General features: G+C 35.8%; 2 protein-coding genes across 5 annotated transcripts in view; one reads left to right on the forward strand and one right to left on the reverse strand.

Annotated features, from left to right (window-relative positions):
- Positions 1-1,940: 1,940 nt before the first annotated feature.
- LOC107677264 (DNA replication licensing factor mcm4-like) overlaps positions 1,941-15,481 on the forward strand; it is a 19,315-nt gene continuing 5,774 nt past the window's right edge. Inside the window, exons 1-11 of one of the 4 annotated variants that reach the window (XM_016472104.1) lie at positions 1,941-2,078; positions 4,529-4,619; positions 5,931-6,045; positions 12,353-12,410; positions 12,533-12,682; positions 12,785-12,948; positions 13,910-14,011; positions 14,120-14,215; positions 14,317-14,412; positions 14,916-15,054; positions 15,140-15,360. In XM_016472104.1, coding sequence (XP_016327590.1) covers positions 12,365-12,410; positions 12,533-12,682; positions 12,785-12,948; positions 13,910-14,011; positions 14,120-14,215; positions 14,317-14,412; positions 14,916-15,054; positions 15,140-15,360 — 1,014 coding nt within the window. In that variant the 5' untranslated portion in view covers positions 1,941-2,078; positions 4,529-4,619; positions 5,931-6,045; positions 12,353-12,364. Of the gene's footprint in view, positions 2,079-4,528; positions 4,620-5,704; positions 6,046-11,334; positions 11,427-11,477; positions 11,499-12,352; positions 12,411-12,532; positions 12,683-12,784; positions 12,949-13,909; positions 14,012-14,119; positions 14,216-14,316; positions 14,413-14,915; positions 15,055-15,139; positions 15,361-15,481 lie in introns of those variants that run through there. The other 3 variants (XM_016472105.1, XM_016472103.1, XM_016472106.1) reach the window with 3 other exon arrangements.
- On the reverse strand, positions 8,491-9,850 carry LOC107677265 (CCAAT/enhancer-binding protein delta-like). The gene has a single exon (XM_016472108.1). The coding sequence runs from the start codon at positions 9,663-9,665 to the stop codon at positions 8,805-8,807; it is 861 nt and encodes a 286-aa protein (XP_016327594.1). The 5' UTR covers positions 9,666-9,850; the 3' UTR covers positions 8,491-8,804.

The raw sequence follows: 15,481 nt of genomic DNA on the forward strand, positions 1-15,481 counted from the left end.
ATTAAGCGTTAGCATTAGTTCTGGCAGGTCACGTTAGTCAAGCTCGCATCAGCTGACTCTCAGCTGATCCCCATCTACCTATAGGAATACGACACCTATTGCGGAATTCCTATATAAGCTCTATTCAGTATTATTCAGCAGCTTTTCAGCTTGCTCCGGAGCAAATTACCCTCCTCCATCCCCAGCTCCTCCTTTCGCCACAGTCAGGACTTGGCTTTCTGATATTCCTTGCTAATCAGACTCCTTTATCTTGAATAAAGTGTTACACTTAAATATCATTAAGTACATTAATGATATCTGCCTTGTTCTGTTCTGTTAACCCTAGGGGGGTTATTATTGCTGCTCTCCCTGCTCATTCATGACAGGCTGCATGGATGGGCAGGGAGGTTTTTGCCCAGAACAGAACCATACCGCCAAACCAAACTTTATGCTAAGTATCTATCATTTTGACTATAGTGGTCCTGACAGAAGTATATTCCAGTGCTAATCTTAAAATCTCAAGTCAGTTCATAATAATTTATTTAATAAAATTCACTGATTTCCACATGCATCTTTGTATTGCAGAGCTCAAATGCAAGCGAGAGGGAGATGCTGCTGTTTGTGACAGATCCCAGTCTGCAAATGGAGCTGAACGCAGAGGGGAACAGGAGAACTGTAGCCATGTGTCTGAGCCCATCCTGCCTGATCCAGAGCTCAGTAACACAGGTGCTGGAAACCCCGCAGACACAACCCCTTCTGATGTTCAGAGACGCTGTTAGACATATATGAACACATCAGCTGGTATTGTCTCATTGTCTCATGACTTGCTAATTACTGGTTCAGTCTACCATAAAAGTAGTAATTCTGAAGTATTATAATTAACAATGCCTCAGGGTTATTATAGTTAAATGAAACTGAACCAAAAATTAAAACCATTAAAAAAACAAAACAAATTTTGTTACTTGAAATTAAAATATAAAAAAACTTACAAATGTAATTAAAATGATAAATGTTGTCTTGGCAACTAGATTAAATTAAATCTCGTTGCCAAGGCCTTATTTCTATTTTTTATTTAATTGAACTTGATGTACTAAAACTGAAATAAAAATAAATACAAACTATATAACAAAAAAAAACAACAACACAAAGCATCTACTAGTTTTAATTAAAACGTTAACTAAAATGAAAACAGAAAATTTAAAAATGAAAACTGATTCAAAATTATACTAACAACTATAATAATATCTCAATAATACTAAAATAAAACTGATTATAAGGTATTATTGGGCATTATGAGGATTAATCTTAAAAACAATGTAAAGAACATGTCCAGGTCACGTTTTACCCTGAAATCAAAAGAGAGAAATAATCAATTATATTATTTTTTTCATTTTTGGACTGTTAACATTTTTTTTGCATTGTGACATTATTTTCATGATAATCTCATTACTGTAATGTGAAAATAATGATATTATGTAGTATATATAGTATAGTATAAGTTGTAATAAATAATTATATATTTTACATAATAATGTATTTATACGTCATGGTAGTATCTATGTACATAATTAAATTATTTAAATAAATGACAAAATCAATAAATAAGTGAATTTGTGCTTAATTTTCAATAATGTCACAAAATGTTCCTAAAAATAGGTATCACTTTTCTTCTTTTTTTTTTTTTTTCCTTTTCATTTTTGGGTGAAAAACGACCTTGACATGTTTTCATGAGATGCAGCCATAAATGCTTTATAATGCATTAAACATTTTTTTTTTTTTTTAAGGAAAAGTTCGGCACTACTGAATGGAAGCCATTCAAGCTGAAAGTCTCTGTGGTTGCTTCTTCATGTCTGAACTATTTTGAGATTTAGAGGTTTCCTGCATTAATCTTCATGTTGTTATTTCTCAGAGCCAGGACTGTAGAACGTTCCATGACATTAAACTACTGCTCCTTTTTCGTAAACCATCTCAGATATTCTGGTGGGAACAGACAGTGATCCAACTGGAACCAGAGGACCCATCCTTCTCCATTCCGCGGCCCATAATACTAGAGCACCTGGATCCAGAAACCCTCCCATACTCTCTCTGCACTGTCACAGGTTGGTATATTCCCCCCAGAGCCTCCCTTGTTTTGAGGAGTTGGTATGATCCAGCCTGACAGAACCAGATCTCGGGTGGGAGGGGGGCCATTGTTTTTTAAATGGACAAAAACAGCATTTTTGGCCATTTAAACGAAACCAGTTGTTTGTTGGCTCAGGCTTTGTTCTTGTGGTTTGTTATTTGCTCCTTCCTCCTTAAAGATGTTTCTCCCACATGTTGAAGTTGTCTTTTTGCCTGGTGTTGAGATATAAAAGTCACATTTTGTTACAAAGTGTTCTGTTCATTCTCTTATTATATTATTTTAGCTCATGCAAAGTGATGCCATTTCTCTGAATTGTTTCATTCTTTAAATAATCCACAAATATTGACCATCTTCTTAGCAATAATAGTTTTTGAGAGTTATTTCATTGCTTTTTCAAATGTCATCAGTAATACCACATATCTAAAAATGTATCATTCAGAAAATGAAAAACACAGTTGTGTGTTATTCGCAACTTGTTTTTTGCCCGAGAGCTGTCCAGTTAGACGGGGTGAGACCATCTGACATGTAAATCAATTAACCACATGCATCATACAGGGGTCGGTTTATCTGCAGTAATATTAATAGAATGGCTTTGCAGTGGCAGTTTGTAGAAAAAATTATGTTAAAGGCTAAAAACAGTAGAAAACAAGCTAAAAAAATGCCTGGCTAAAAACTGATTAAAAAAAATAATAAAAAAAATAGCAGAAATTTGTGTAGAGTTAGTAGTCAGAATTTCTCTAAAAAAAAAAAAATCTCCCTAAACGTATTGAGTAAATAAACATACTGTCTACTCTTTGGTCTTTGACTGACCAATGGCAGATGGGAAATTCGTTTAAAAACATTATTTAAAATTATTATAATATATATAAAAAAACTTTTTATTTACTAAAATAATTTTCCAAAAATTCTGTTGTGGTATAGTAATGCCATACTTTATCTTTACCAGAAAATCTACCAACAAATTCTCAATGGATAATGAACATTTCAAATAATTTTTAGAGAACTTTGAGTAAATATTGTGTAAAAATGTTTACATTTGTGTACATTTCATTTGCTCTCATTTCCTCGCATCTTTGCATTTTGACATTATTTTCATGATCATTTTCATTACTCTAATTGGAAAATAATTTGATTAATTATCATAAATCATATTAGTAATTATTTGAATAATGACTAGTAACAAGTAAATATTTTTCATTATATTGTAATGTATGTAAACATCAAGGTAGTATTTATTTAAATCATTAAATTATTTAAATAAATTACACAAAACAAGTCTGCATTTGTACTTGTCATGAAAACAATGTCACAAAATCTTAATGGTCCTAAAAAGATGCATTCTTTTCTTTATCAGGAATAAATAATTTTTTCTTTTAATTCTGTGGTGAAAAATTACCTGCGCATGTTTTTATGAAATTCAGCCATGAATGCTTTATAATGCATTACAGATTGTCTGTTTTAAGGAAACGTTCAAAACTACTGAATGAAAATTATTCAAGCTGAAATCCCTGTGGACGACCCAAAGCATGAAGCGATACATTTAGATTCTATTATGTCATATTTTGTCATCCACACTGAGGTTTCATGCAGACATTGTTTAGATTGTTCCACGTTCAATTAGAGGATAGAAATGTGATATTTGACACTCCGTGTTATTCTTTGAATCTCTGTGGCCGTTTCACCCTGAAGATAAGACAAATTATCTGATTCAAAAGTGTAACGAGCACGAATTATCTTCTGCACTGGTCAGCAACTTCAGCTTCTGGCTGAGTGCAGAGGTTCACGCAGGAGTCTTATCACGCTGCCTGCTGTTTGTTATGTAACACAGATGTGTTTGTGTGCTGCGTGTTACTGCTTTTATGATGTTATTTGTCAGAAAATGTCCATGCAGAGACTAAATTTAAAGTTCTCAGATGAAGTCTGAACAAACAAAGTCATAGATTATGTGTTAATTTATTTCTGTGTAAAATTTCATAATTCATTTCACAGTAGTAGGTCAAATCAGAAGGGTAAAAATAACAGTGATGAGCTAATTTACACAGTAAGGAGTAAAAATAGCAGTAATGGGCTTCTTCATAACCAGTAAACTGAAACTAGTAAACAAATTATTAAAGATGACATCCTTAAAAATCAATCTATGGTTCCATGAAGAGCCTTTAACATTCATGGAACCCCTGATTCCACAGAAGGTTCCAAAAATGGTTATTTAAAAAAAAAACCTGTTCACTGAAAGGTGGACTAAACATCGTTCTTCTATGGCATTACTGTGAAAAATCCCTTTTGGAACCTTAATTTTTAAGAGTGCAACTGTGTTAGTTACTAATACAATACATAGTTAATCCTGTGATCAACAGGCAAAGTGATTGGAGTCAAGTGTGTCAATGAAAGGATTTTAATGATTTGTTATTTGCGTATGGTAATGTGCAGGTGTGGTTGTAGCAGTGGATGAAAGCACAGCGTTCTCCTGGCCCACCTGCAGCCACTGCAAGAGCTGCCGTTTAGAGACTCGAGAACAACAGTAAGTCCAAAGTTCTTCTAAACCAGTTCTAAGTCCACACTGGTGAACTTTAAAGACCAGAAACAATCCTGAGTGAACATCAACCTACACCATCTGTGATAAGGATGGGCTGACAGATTAACATTAGTTCTAGAGAACTAATGCCTAGTAGACATTATTAAAGCAGCATCACAGCTGCAAAGTCCTACTTGTGTCATCTTGTAAAATGAAGTGTTTATTGAGTCCCAAATGCTTTCTTTATTAAGAAGTCAGTCAGAAAATTGAGTTTTCCCAAAGTACATTATAGGGGACGTGTTTGTGGCATTTTATTTTGTTCCCAAAGCCACAGAAACAGACTTAAAGGAATAGTTCACCCAAAAATGAACATTTCTTGGAGATTTACTCACCCTCAGGCCATTCAAGAAGATGTAGATGAATTTGTTCCTTCATCAGATTTGGAGAAATGTAGCATTACATCACTTGCTCAGCAATGGATCCTCTGCAGTGAATGGGTGCCGTCAGAATGAGAGTCCAAACAGCTGATAAAAACATCACAATCACACAACTCCAGTCCATCAAATTAATGTCGCGTGAAGTAAAAAGCTGCTAGTTTATAAGAATTACTTGTGGATTATTGTGATGTTTTTATCAGCTGTTTGGACTCTCATTCTGACGGCACCCATTCACTGCAGAGAAATATGTCAGATTATGGAAGTAAAACACTTGTCAACTTTATACATTGACATTCCTATAAGTCAAACTGTAGATCATGACGCTAGCAATGCCAAGATTATGGGTTTAATTCCCAGCAAATGCATGAAAAAAATGTATGCCTTGAAAACCAATGCAAGTCCTTTGAATAAAAGCATCTGACAAATAGAATATACAGAATAATGGTGCTGTCCTGGAATGCTAAATGCATGTGTTGGTCTTGTACAGTCTGTAAGGTTGTTGACCCATATGTGTTCAGAGTTAAAGGGATAGTTCACCTTCAGTTGCTGGTCCCCATTGACTTCCATAGTATGGGGAAAAAGGTGGCGATCGGAGGGAGCCACAGAGGCTTGATTCGTAACACGTCCATAGTATGGACAAAAAACACTGCAAGTCAATGGGGACCAGCAACTGAAGGTGAACTATCCCTTTAATGTGTAAGATGCCTCCATTACATTGTGTTTAATCACAACCCACCACATGGCTAAATTGTTTTCACATTCCTGTGTAAGAGCTAAAGCTAAAGTGATGAATCATGGTGCCTTTGAGCCCTCAAACTGAAAATGACTCAACAAACATTTAAAAAAACAGCAATAAAAGTTGCATGTGTGTTGGTTCTAGGAAAGGATTCGTCTGTTTAGCATGTGGAGCAGTGATGGATGAACCCACCGTAAAGATGCAGCTGGAGGTGTTTCTGAGCTGCTCCTCACTGAGCCACTGTACCATTAAAATCAAGGTGAGGTGCTTTCAGCTGCTGTATGTGGAAACGTTCATTCCCACAGGGGACAAAAACATGCTGTAATCATACGTAAAAAAAAAAGAAAAATAAATGAATAAAACATTTCAATGAAATGAAGCAGATAATAATTTGCATTCATTTAAATTGTTAGATTTTCATTAATGTTACAATAAAATGTCCAGTTTTCCTTCTTTTTAAAAAAATAGAATAAATTAAATGCAAACATTTTCATAATAGATATATACTTTACAGTTTAAATAATTTGCATTCATTTAAATATTAGCTTTTGACTAGAAATAGAAAAATCATGTCCAATTTTTTTTAAATAGCATAAATTAAATACAGTACAGCAGACATTTATATGATATATAAATACTTTTCAATTTAAATAATTTGCATTAATTTAAATGATATCATCTTTTGACTACTGTTATAGAAAAATCATGTCGAGGTTTTTTTTTAAATAGCATAAATTAAAGACAGTACTAGTATGATATATACATACTTTATATTTTAAATAATGAAGTACTTTTTTTGCACCTAATGAGAATGATATTTTGCACATGATCACATATTTAATGTCATAAAATCATAATAGTGAATTTTATTCATGTAAATATACATATTTTGGGCTGATATATGACGTAGACATCTTCATGACAGGTTTCATGACATTCTGCTAATTCTAATTCTTGAAAACAAGCTCTAAGACAGCTGTATCTACATCTCACATGATGTTAAAATGATTATCATAAACACTTGAGAAAGTGAAGCTAGCATGATTTTATCCCTCGTGCAGAAACGAAAATGTTAAATTTCCTGGAAATTTCAGCGAAGGCGGAGGGTCACATATTATGGAACAGATTAACAAGATACCTCTCATACGTTATCAGAAATTAGTTTCACCCACAGAACCTGAATAAAGTTATGAAGTTTGTGACAATTTGGGACTACTGAGTAAATGATGTATGAAAGGGAAAGTTTAGATGTTCTGATCTTAAATGTCAAATTGTCTTTTATTGTTATTTTGACTTGTTTCTTAAGCACAAAATCTCAGTCTTAAGTGTAAATTATTAAGAATTTGCTGAATACTAAGCCATTTTTATAATGTGTTTAACTGATGCAACTATCACCATGTAAAAGAAGCCTTTAACATTATTTTGTCTAATGCTGTCAAGCGAAAATGTCTTAAGATGCTTGATTAGATGAGGTCAGACAGGGTTGATTTCCTGAGGCCTTCAGAGTCTAAATGATTTCCAGGGTTGTCTGTGAGTTAACAAAAAATATTAATGTTTCATAGTTTTTTTTTCCATATTCCTGCCACATCGTATGAATCAAATTATGATATTAATGCATTCATGTGCATGCGTTTCAGTTGACCATTAAATCTCTTTTGAACTCGACAAGATGTACTGAGGTACGATTCTGGACTAGCAGTGTGAAAGTGTCGGTCATTTAGAACCATTTCTGTTTTTAATTCACAGTTAATTGTTTGTCAGGGTTACAGTGTGGAAAATGCTCTTGGGTCGGAGATCGGTCCTCTCAGCGTCTTCGTCCACGTCGTCAACAGAAGTCACACTGTTTGGATGGGTTTGGAGGAGTTTGACCTCCACTGTCTAGCACACTCATCTGCTAATTTTATGGTTTAAAAAGAATAATTAGTCAACACTGGTCTTGCCTTATTTCCAAATGTATGTAAATAAACAAAAAAGTGTAGAGTGCTATGAAAGATGCTCATGCGATGTCGAGTATCAGCTGATTGATTACATTATGGTGGTGTTGAAGTTTATTTATTTGTACAGTAATTGATTTATTGCTCTCTATGACAGCTGAATACCTACGTTTATTATAAATAAAAGTTGTATGCCACCAAATAACTGATTAAGTCATTTTCATTAAAGATTTCAGAAGCATTTTTAAGTGTCTAATAACCAGTATGCAAAATTGATTTTACATAGTTTTATTTCTAATTTGACTCCAGTGACAATAAGTACACAACAATAAAACCAAAAATGTATGCCATTGAATTGATTCTAAATTGTTTTGTAATCCAAGTGGTCACATTTATGAATCTATGAAGAGGTCTAACTAAACTAGGATAAAATGCTACTCCTTTTGTATTCACCTGTGAATACCATTGTTGTTTTCTTTCTGAAAAGTTGCTTCAATTCGTCTTAAACTTGAACCTTTAGTTGTGGCCCTTATTGACCAACTTATATTCAAAAGCAAAACCAGCAGCTCCAGAATTTTCCTTTGAGGTATGGCAGATTAATCTGGCATTTGCAAAAGTGTCTCTCTAGTGTTTACCACAAGCCTTATTTTACTTTTTATGTTTAAAAATCTCTATACTCACAATCCCGTTGAGCTGCCTGCCAGCTACACCTTTCAACAGACCACGCCCCCTCAGACCCGCCCCCGAGCACACATGCACGTTCACATGGATCTTTTTGAAAATTCACGTCGTTTTATTATACATTTGTACACACTGTACAATTTCAAACATGCTCTTGCATTAATACGAAGTTTTGGGGAATTATAAAACAAGTACCATAAAAACATATGAAGTTCTTTCTGTAATAATTTAGAATACAAAAATATTCACAAAAATAATCACGACACCATGCGGTGCCAAAGTCCATCATCCAATGTGTAACTTAATGCAGGTCTGCTACAGAAGAACATAGTAATTCAAGTTCACTGAGGTATGTTTTTGGGGAGAGCGCTCTCTCTTACTCTCTCATAACTCTCTACGCGCCTCACCGACTGTCAACAGCCGCGCGCGCCGCAGTCCCAAAAGAAGTGTCTGGCATGTGTTTGAAGAAGTTTCTGAGGCTGCTGAGCTCTCGCGTCAGCTGATCGATCGTTTTGTGCAGGCGCTCGTTGTCGGCGCTCAGCTCGATCATCTTCTGCTGCATCTCCAGGTTGCGCTGCTTCGCCTTGTCCCTGCTTTTACGCACGGCGACATTGTTCCTTTCGCGCCGCTGCCGATACTCCGGGCTGTGCCTGTCGACTGTCTTTTTGCCCTTTTCCTTTCCCAGCCTCCTCCGGGTGTGGGCTTCTGGCTCAGGTGTGGTGGGAGGTGTCGGCTGGCCCGTATGCATGAGGCTCACGGACGTCTGCGCGCACGTCTCGATCTGAGATGGTAAGGACGAGGACAGTTCGCTGTCGCTCCAGTCCGCCTCCTTCTTGATCGGTGCGCAAAACGCGCCCTTGCCAAAGCCTCCATCCTGGTGCTGCAGCCTCTCCGAGCTCTTTTGCGCAAAAGCGCCTGCCAGGTAACAGTCGGGCTTTTCATGCTTCACGGTGTTGTTGAACAAGTCTGCAAAGAGCTCGTCGTTGCAGATCTCCAGAGGAACCGTGGACATGGACTCGATGTAGGCGCTGAAGTCGATGGCGCTCTCATCGTCGTAGATGGCAGGCGCGTTGCTGAGCTCCATCATGTTGCTGCTGTTGTTGTTGTTGTTGTTGTTGTTGTCCTCGGACATGCCATGCTCTCCCCCGGATTTGGCATCCCCTGGCATGACTTTATTATCATAGAAGTTGGCAGGCTCCATGGCCCAGCTCATGTTGCATGGTGGCGTTACGCACTGCGAGTCCAGGTTGTACATGTCAGACATGGACGCAGCGAAACTCAAACTCAAACCAGCAGATCCTTTCCTTGTCTCAGTCCACAAAAAGCGTAATTATTCACGCGCAATCACACCCTGTCTCGCGCACCCAGCGCGTGTCTCCGAAAGTCTGGCTGTCTCGCGAACAGGTGTTAAAGACCTCGTAGCTCTCTATCGAAACTCTGCCGTCCGCCTGCATAAGTACAAGCGCACGGCGTGCGTCACGGCATCACCGCCCCCTTCCAGAAGCCAGTGAATGTCCAGCGTCAGTCACATGTTCCGCCTGTGCTCCTATTTGAGGAGACTCGGGTGTGCATGAACGCCTACCAGCAACTTTTAAGAACAGTCTGTCAGAACTTCATGTTGTAGGACATAAGGACATGTTTGAATGCGTATGCGGGTGTGGAAGAACATATTAATGAGAGAAAATTCATTTAGCCTAATGCGCCGTTACCTGCATACAGTACATGCATGCATACTCAAATGAATAAATACGAATCAAAAATAAAATACATTTAAATTGACAAAATGAATGTTTGGTTCGTTCGTATTTATTATTATCAATGATATTATGATTATAATTATTGATTTTCGTTCGCATTTCAAAGAATAATCATTTATATTATTACACTTATTATTATGAATATTTTGTTCTTTATTATTATTATTATGACCTCAAGTTGAATGCGTATGTAAGTGTAGAAAGAAGGATCAGTGAGAGAAAATTAAATTAATGCGCCATCACCAACCTTCCTAAATAATAAAAAAAAATGAATTTGAATAAATAAATTAAAAGTATTTTTTTTTGTTTCGTTCGTATTTATTACTATTGTTGTTGTCGTTCGTATTTGTTATTATTATTATTATTATACTTCATTTTTTTTTTGGACATGAGGGCATGTTTGAATGCGTACAAATGAGAAGAAAGAAGGATCATCGAGAGAAAATTAATATAAATAAATACGAATAAAATATTGTTGGTTCATTATTATTATTGTTGTCATTATTATTATTATGTTGTTGTTGTTGTTGTTAAGGGTGTTTACTGTATTGTATACTTGGAAATATACTGTACATCCATTTATTCATTTATTTTTTTCACATCCATGTATTTGAGAAGCACATTGAACGTACAAATTAAGTACAAAAAGAATATAAAGTGAAACGAGAGTTGTATTAAAGCAAGAAAGTTGGGATATTTGTTACATTTAATAAAAAAAAAATCATTTTGCAGTTATATAAGCAATACAAATTAAAATTTGTTTGATTTCCCTGCCTTAGACTTGTATTAATAAATAATCTTCATTAATGGGGCCAAAAAGTAATTCATAATTTTCTGAGGATGGTACAGTTGTTTTTCTATATGCAGGCATATTTTGGCACTTCATCTTGTCCACATGGACATCTAGTGGATGTCAGAGGAATTACCTCTGTTTATTCTGTGTTGATGTTCTTTCCCGCGAAAACTTCGGAAGATACCAAACAGTTGATGGGATTCGTTTATGTAACCCGTCCTATAATTGTAAGTCTGTCATTAAGAACGTTTTGAAAAAATTTTTTATTGTAATTTTAAACATCCTTAATTGGGATTGTATTGCGTAATCTAAGAAATAACGAGTTTTATATGATTTAAGCACACACGTGTCTCATTTCCCCCCTCTCGACTGATAGTGAGGAGCGTATTGTTGGTTGGTCAAAATTTCCCCGCGAAATTTACGTCACAGACAGTTTCGCGCCACCATTCACATCGGAAGGGAAACGGTGCGCACGGTAAGTGTTGTGTTTCTGTATAAAATCACCGTGTTTGAAAGTAGACGTAATCACGATAACCTAAAAAAAAAGGTATCGGTCAATTGGACGTTGACTTAGTGAGCTTATAATTAAAAATAATAGATATTCTGTATTCTGCTTCAAATACTATGTTATGTCATTGTTGTGGGTGATGCAGCGTGCTGCTAGTTCGAGTATAAATGTAGCAACTCAAAAAGTTACTGTGCATTCTTCATGCTTTCGTAATAAAACTCACAATTCCTTTCTCAAATGTGCTTACTAAATAAATGTGCTACGTAGTTTAAATATTAATACGTTTTTATACGTGGACAATTATTATATTCTCTGGGCATCTCATGCAAGCATTAAACTTGCTTCAGCGTCAGTTGCCAAAATGTGTCGTCTTGTTGATTGTTTATTTATTTATTGTGCCATGAGGTGTTTAGCTAGGCATTTGGGTACCAATAAGTGTTTTGTGATGCATTGCCATTTTTCTTAAAAGTTTTACAGTGTTGTGATAAAGACCGTGATTTAATTTCTTTGATTATTGAGAAAAAATAAAAAATTAGGTCTGCTGTCATAGTATAAAAATAACTTTTATAATATAACTGTTATAATATTTGTATAACTTTTATAATTATGACCGGTTATAATAACGTAATCATAATTTATTATATGTCATAAGTCATTAACATGTTAAGTGAAATTTTCAGTTTCATATATTTTGAAGTAGTCTGTGTATGAAACATAAACATGCAACTATTTGAGTTTACATGAACTAAATTTAATGTTAGTACAAATTAAAAACGAAGGAATTTAATATTTAACATTAAAATGTAATAATATATAACAATAAATGTAGTAAATATTATTAATTTGAATGAATTTTGGTTCCAGCTTACTAATTTTGAGATTTAACCTTTCAGTTTTGAGTCGAGATGTCTTCACCATCATCCCAGAGCCGTAAGAGAGACCCTCCGACCCGTGAGTTGCGTTGACTTTAATGCACACACAAACTGGCATGCATGTAGTGTGTTTTCTAATCAGATCCGGACAGGTTTGTCTTTGACAGTAGCTGCATGTGAATGGTTTGTGTGTGTTTGCAGCCGTGAGTGAGGACCCTCTCTCCCCTCCGTCACAGCGGTCGAGAGCTCATGACACGTCCACGGAGCTTCAGCCCATGCCCACGTCTCCAGCCATGGACACAGCTGCTCAGGACGTGTCGCTGTTCTCCAGCCCTATGGCCCCGCGCTCTGGTACAGCTCGTATTCAACATTTTACTTGCATTGAATTGAAGTATTAAGCAGATTTTTAGAGGTCATTTGATTTGAGAATTCATCGAGATTTGTTTTATCCAGTCCTGCAGAGCGAGGTCGATGCGAGTTCTCCGCTGATGTATGGCACTCCCAGTTCCAGGGTGGAAGGAACGCCCCGCAGCGGCATACGTGGGACCCCAGCACGTCAGCGGGCCGACCTGGGATCTGTCCGGAAAGCTCCACAGGTCGACATGCATTCGGAGCCAGTGAGTGAAAGTTGTTGTCATTCGCAGTTTCATTTAAAAAAATTAAATAGTTTAAGAGATTAGTCTTGATTTTTGAATTGCTGGTTGTTTTTAATAAGTCGTTTATTTAGATTTCATATTTACGGTTACTTATAATTGTTCATATTTTACTCTGTTGTGAGTATGGACTATTTTTGGAGTTTGTTCTTGTGCATCAGGCATGTGATCAGCTAAGGACAAAAAAGAGGGAAAACCTTTCTTTTTGAGTATTACAATATAATAAATGTAATAATATTGATTTAAAATAATATTTTTATTTTATTTAAATTATAAAACATTTTTAAAGTAATACATGATTATTGCAATACTATTGTACTGGATAACACTTAAGGTCACAAAATACAGAAATCCATATCCATCTTAAATCTGTACTATTTTAGCTAAAACTTACTTGACAACTTAAACTGAAATAAATCTGAAATAAAATATATTAGAAATGTTGCATTCAAAACGAACTGAAATAAGTTTGTTGAAGCTAAAATTACTAACTGTAAATAAAAACAAACTAAAACTGAAATAAAAAATAAATAGTAATATTTTGAAAACAAAAACTAAAAATAAACGACAAAAAAAGACAAAACGCAGAACAAAATGACTACAAATTAAAATAAAATATGAAAATATGAAATAAAAGCATTTCAAAATATAAATTATAAGCAAACTCACACTGAAATAAAAATAAATTAAACCTAATTAGTAATAAAAAAATAAATTAAAAAATGACACGCAACACAAAATGACAAAAAATGTAACATTAAAATGATCACTGAAAATCTGAAAATAAAAGTTAGTTCATAATATTAAAAAATATAATAGTATATAAATAATTTTAAAATAACACTGATCCATATAAATAGAAAAATGACATCCCTGATCAAATGCTTGTGTTTATTTGGATCTGTGCATCTCTCGTCATTCTCAGCCGTCTGGAGATGCAGTGGCCGGCAGCGAGCAGGGTGCAGGACAGAGACTGGTGATCTGGGGGACTGATGTCAACGTGGGAACCTGCAAGGAGAAGTTTCAGGTGTGTTTGCTGTCTGTGTCACTACACTCATCCACAGCTGACTGGCATAAAGCTTTTCTTCCATGACAAAATGATCTTTGGTTGAGAATCTGTGTTCTTTTTTTGCAGCGTTTCCTTCAGCAATTCACAGACCCCAACTCCAGAGAGGAGGAGAATGCTGGGCTGGATCTGAATGAGCCTCTTTATATGCAGAAACTGGATGAGGTGAGAAGTGCAGTACTGATTAGAAAGGCATAAACAATGATTGCTCATGTATCTTAATATCCAGTTCTTGTGTTATAATATGGCTGTTTTGTGTGTTTCAGATCAGCGTCGTTGGTGAGCCAGTATTGAATGTGAACTGCAGTCATATTCAGACATTTGACGCTGATCTCTACCGTCAGCTGATCTGTTATCCGCAGGTGAGAGAGTAATGAGCCTAGTAATAAAAAATAAGCATCAAAAAGTTCCTACCCATAAAGGTTTGGGATCAGTACGACTTTTTGGACAGGAATTAATACTTTTATTCAGCAAAGACACATTAAATGTATAATAAAGTAAAGATGAAAAGACATTTATAATGTTGCAAAAAAAAAAGCAGTTCTTTTGAATTTTCTATTCATCAAAAGTTTTCAACATTGAGCAGCAAATCAGCATATTAGAATGATTTCTGAAGGATCATGTGACACTGAAGACTGGAGTAATGATGCTGAAAATTCAGCTTTGCGTCACAAGAATAAGTTACATTTTAAAATATATTCACATAGAAAACAGTTATTTTAAATTGTAATAGTATTTCACAATTTGACTGTTTTTTAATCAAATAAATGCAGCCTTGTTGAGCTTTTTCTTTCAACAACATTAAAAAACTCTTGTATTGTCACTTTGACCTGTTACTGAAAGTCTTTGACTCTTAACCTCACAGGAAGTCATCCCCACTTTTGATATGGCCGTCAATGAGCTCTTCTTCGATCGTTTCCCAGACTCCGTGTTGGAGCATCAGATTCAAGTGCGTCCCTACAGCGCCCTGAAAACCAGAAACATGCGTGCGCTCAACCCTGAAGGTAAGAGAAGCAGCGCTTAATGATCGCCTGTTTATTGATAAATGTCTGCAGCCGTCACTGCAGATTGTCTCTGATCTCCTTTCAGATATTGACCAGCTCATCACTATCAGTGGGATGGTGATCCGCACCTCTCAGCTGATCCCTGAGATGCAGGAGGCATTTTTCCGCTGTCAGGTGTGTGCGTTTAACACTCGTGTGGAGGTGGACCGCGGCCGCATCGCTGAACCTGCCGTCTGCCGCAACTGCAACACCACCCACAGCATGGCGCTGGTGCATAACCGCTCCGCCTTCTCTGACAAACAAATGGTCAGTTAATTTATAATCTTTAGTGTATTTGTTCTTTTTTATATATTTTATTTATTTAAAGGGGTCATATGATGCTTTTTTAAAGATCATTATTTTGTGTATTTGGTGTAACAGAATATGT

This window comes from Sinocyclocheilus anshuiensis, unplaced genomic scaffold, assembly GCF_001515605.1.
Source record: "Sinocyclocheilus anshuiensis isolate Anshui unplaced genomic scaffold, SAMN03320099.WGS_v1.1 scaffold392, whole genome shotgun sequence".
Classification (NCBI taxonomy): domain Eukaryota; kingdom Metazoa; phylum Chordata; class Actinopteri; order Cypriniformes; family Cyprinidae; genus Sinocyclocheilus; species Sinocyclocheilus anshuiensis.

Bases quoted from the DNA above. Each gene is read 5' to 3' on its own strand.
- LOC107677265 (XM_016472108.1), bottom strand. From the start codon at position 9,665: ATGTCTGACATGTACAACCTGGACTCGCAGTGCGTAACGCCACCATGC.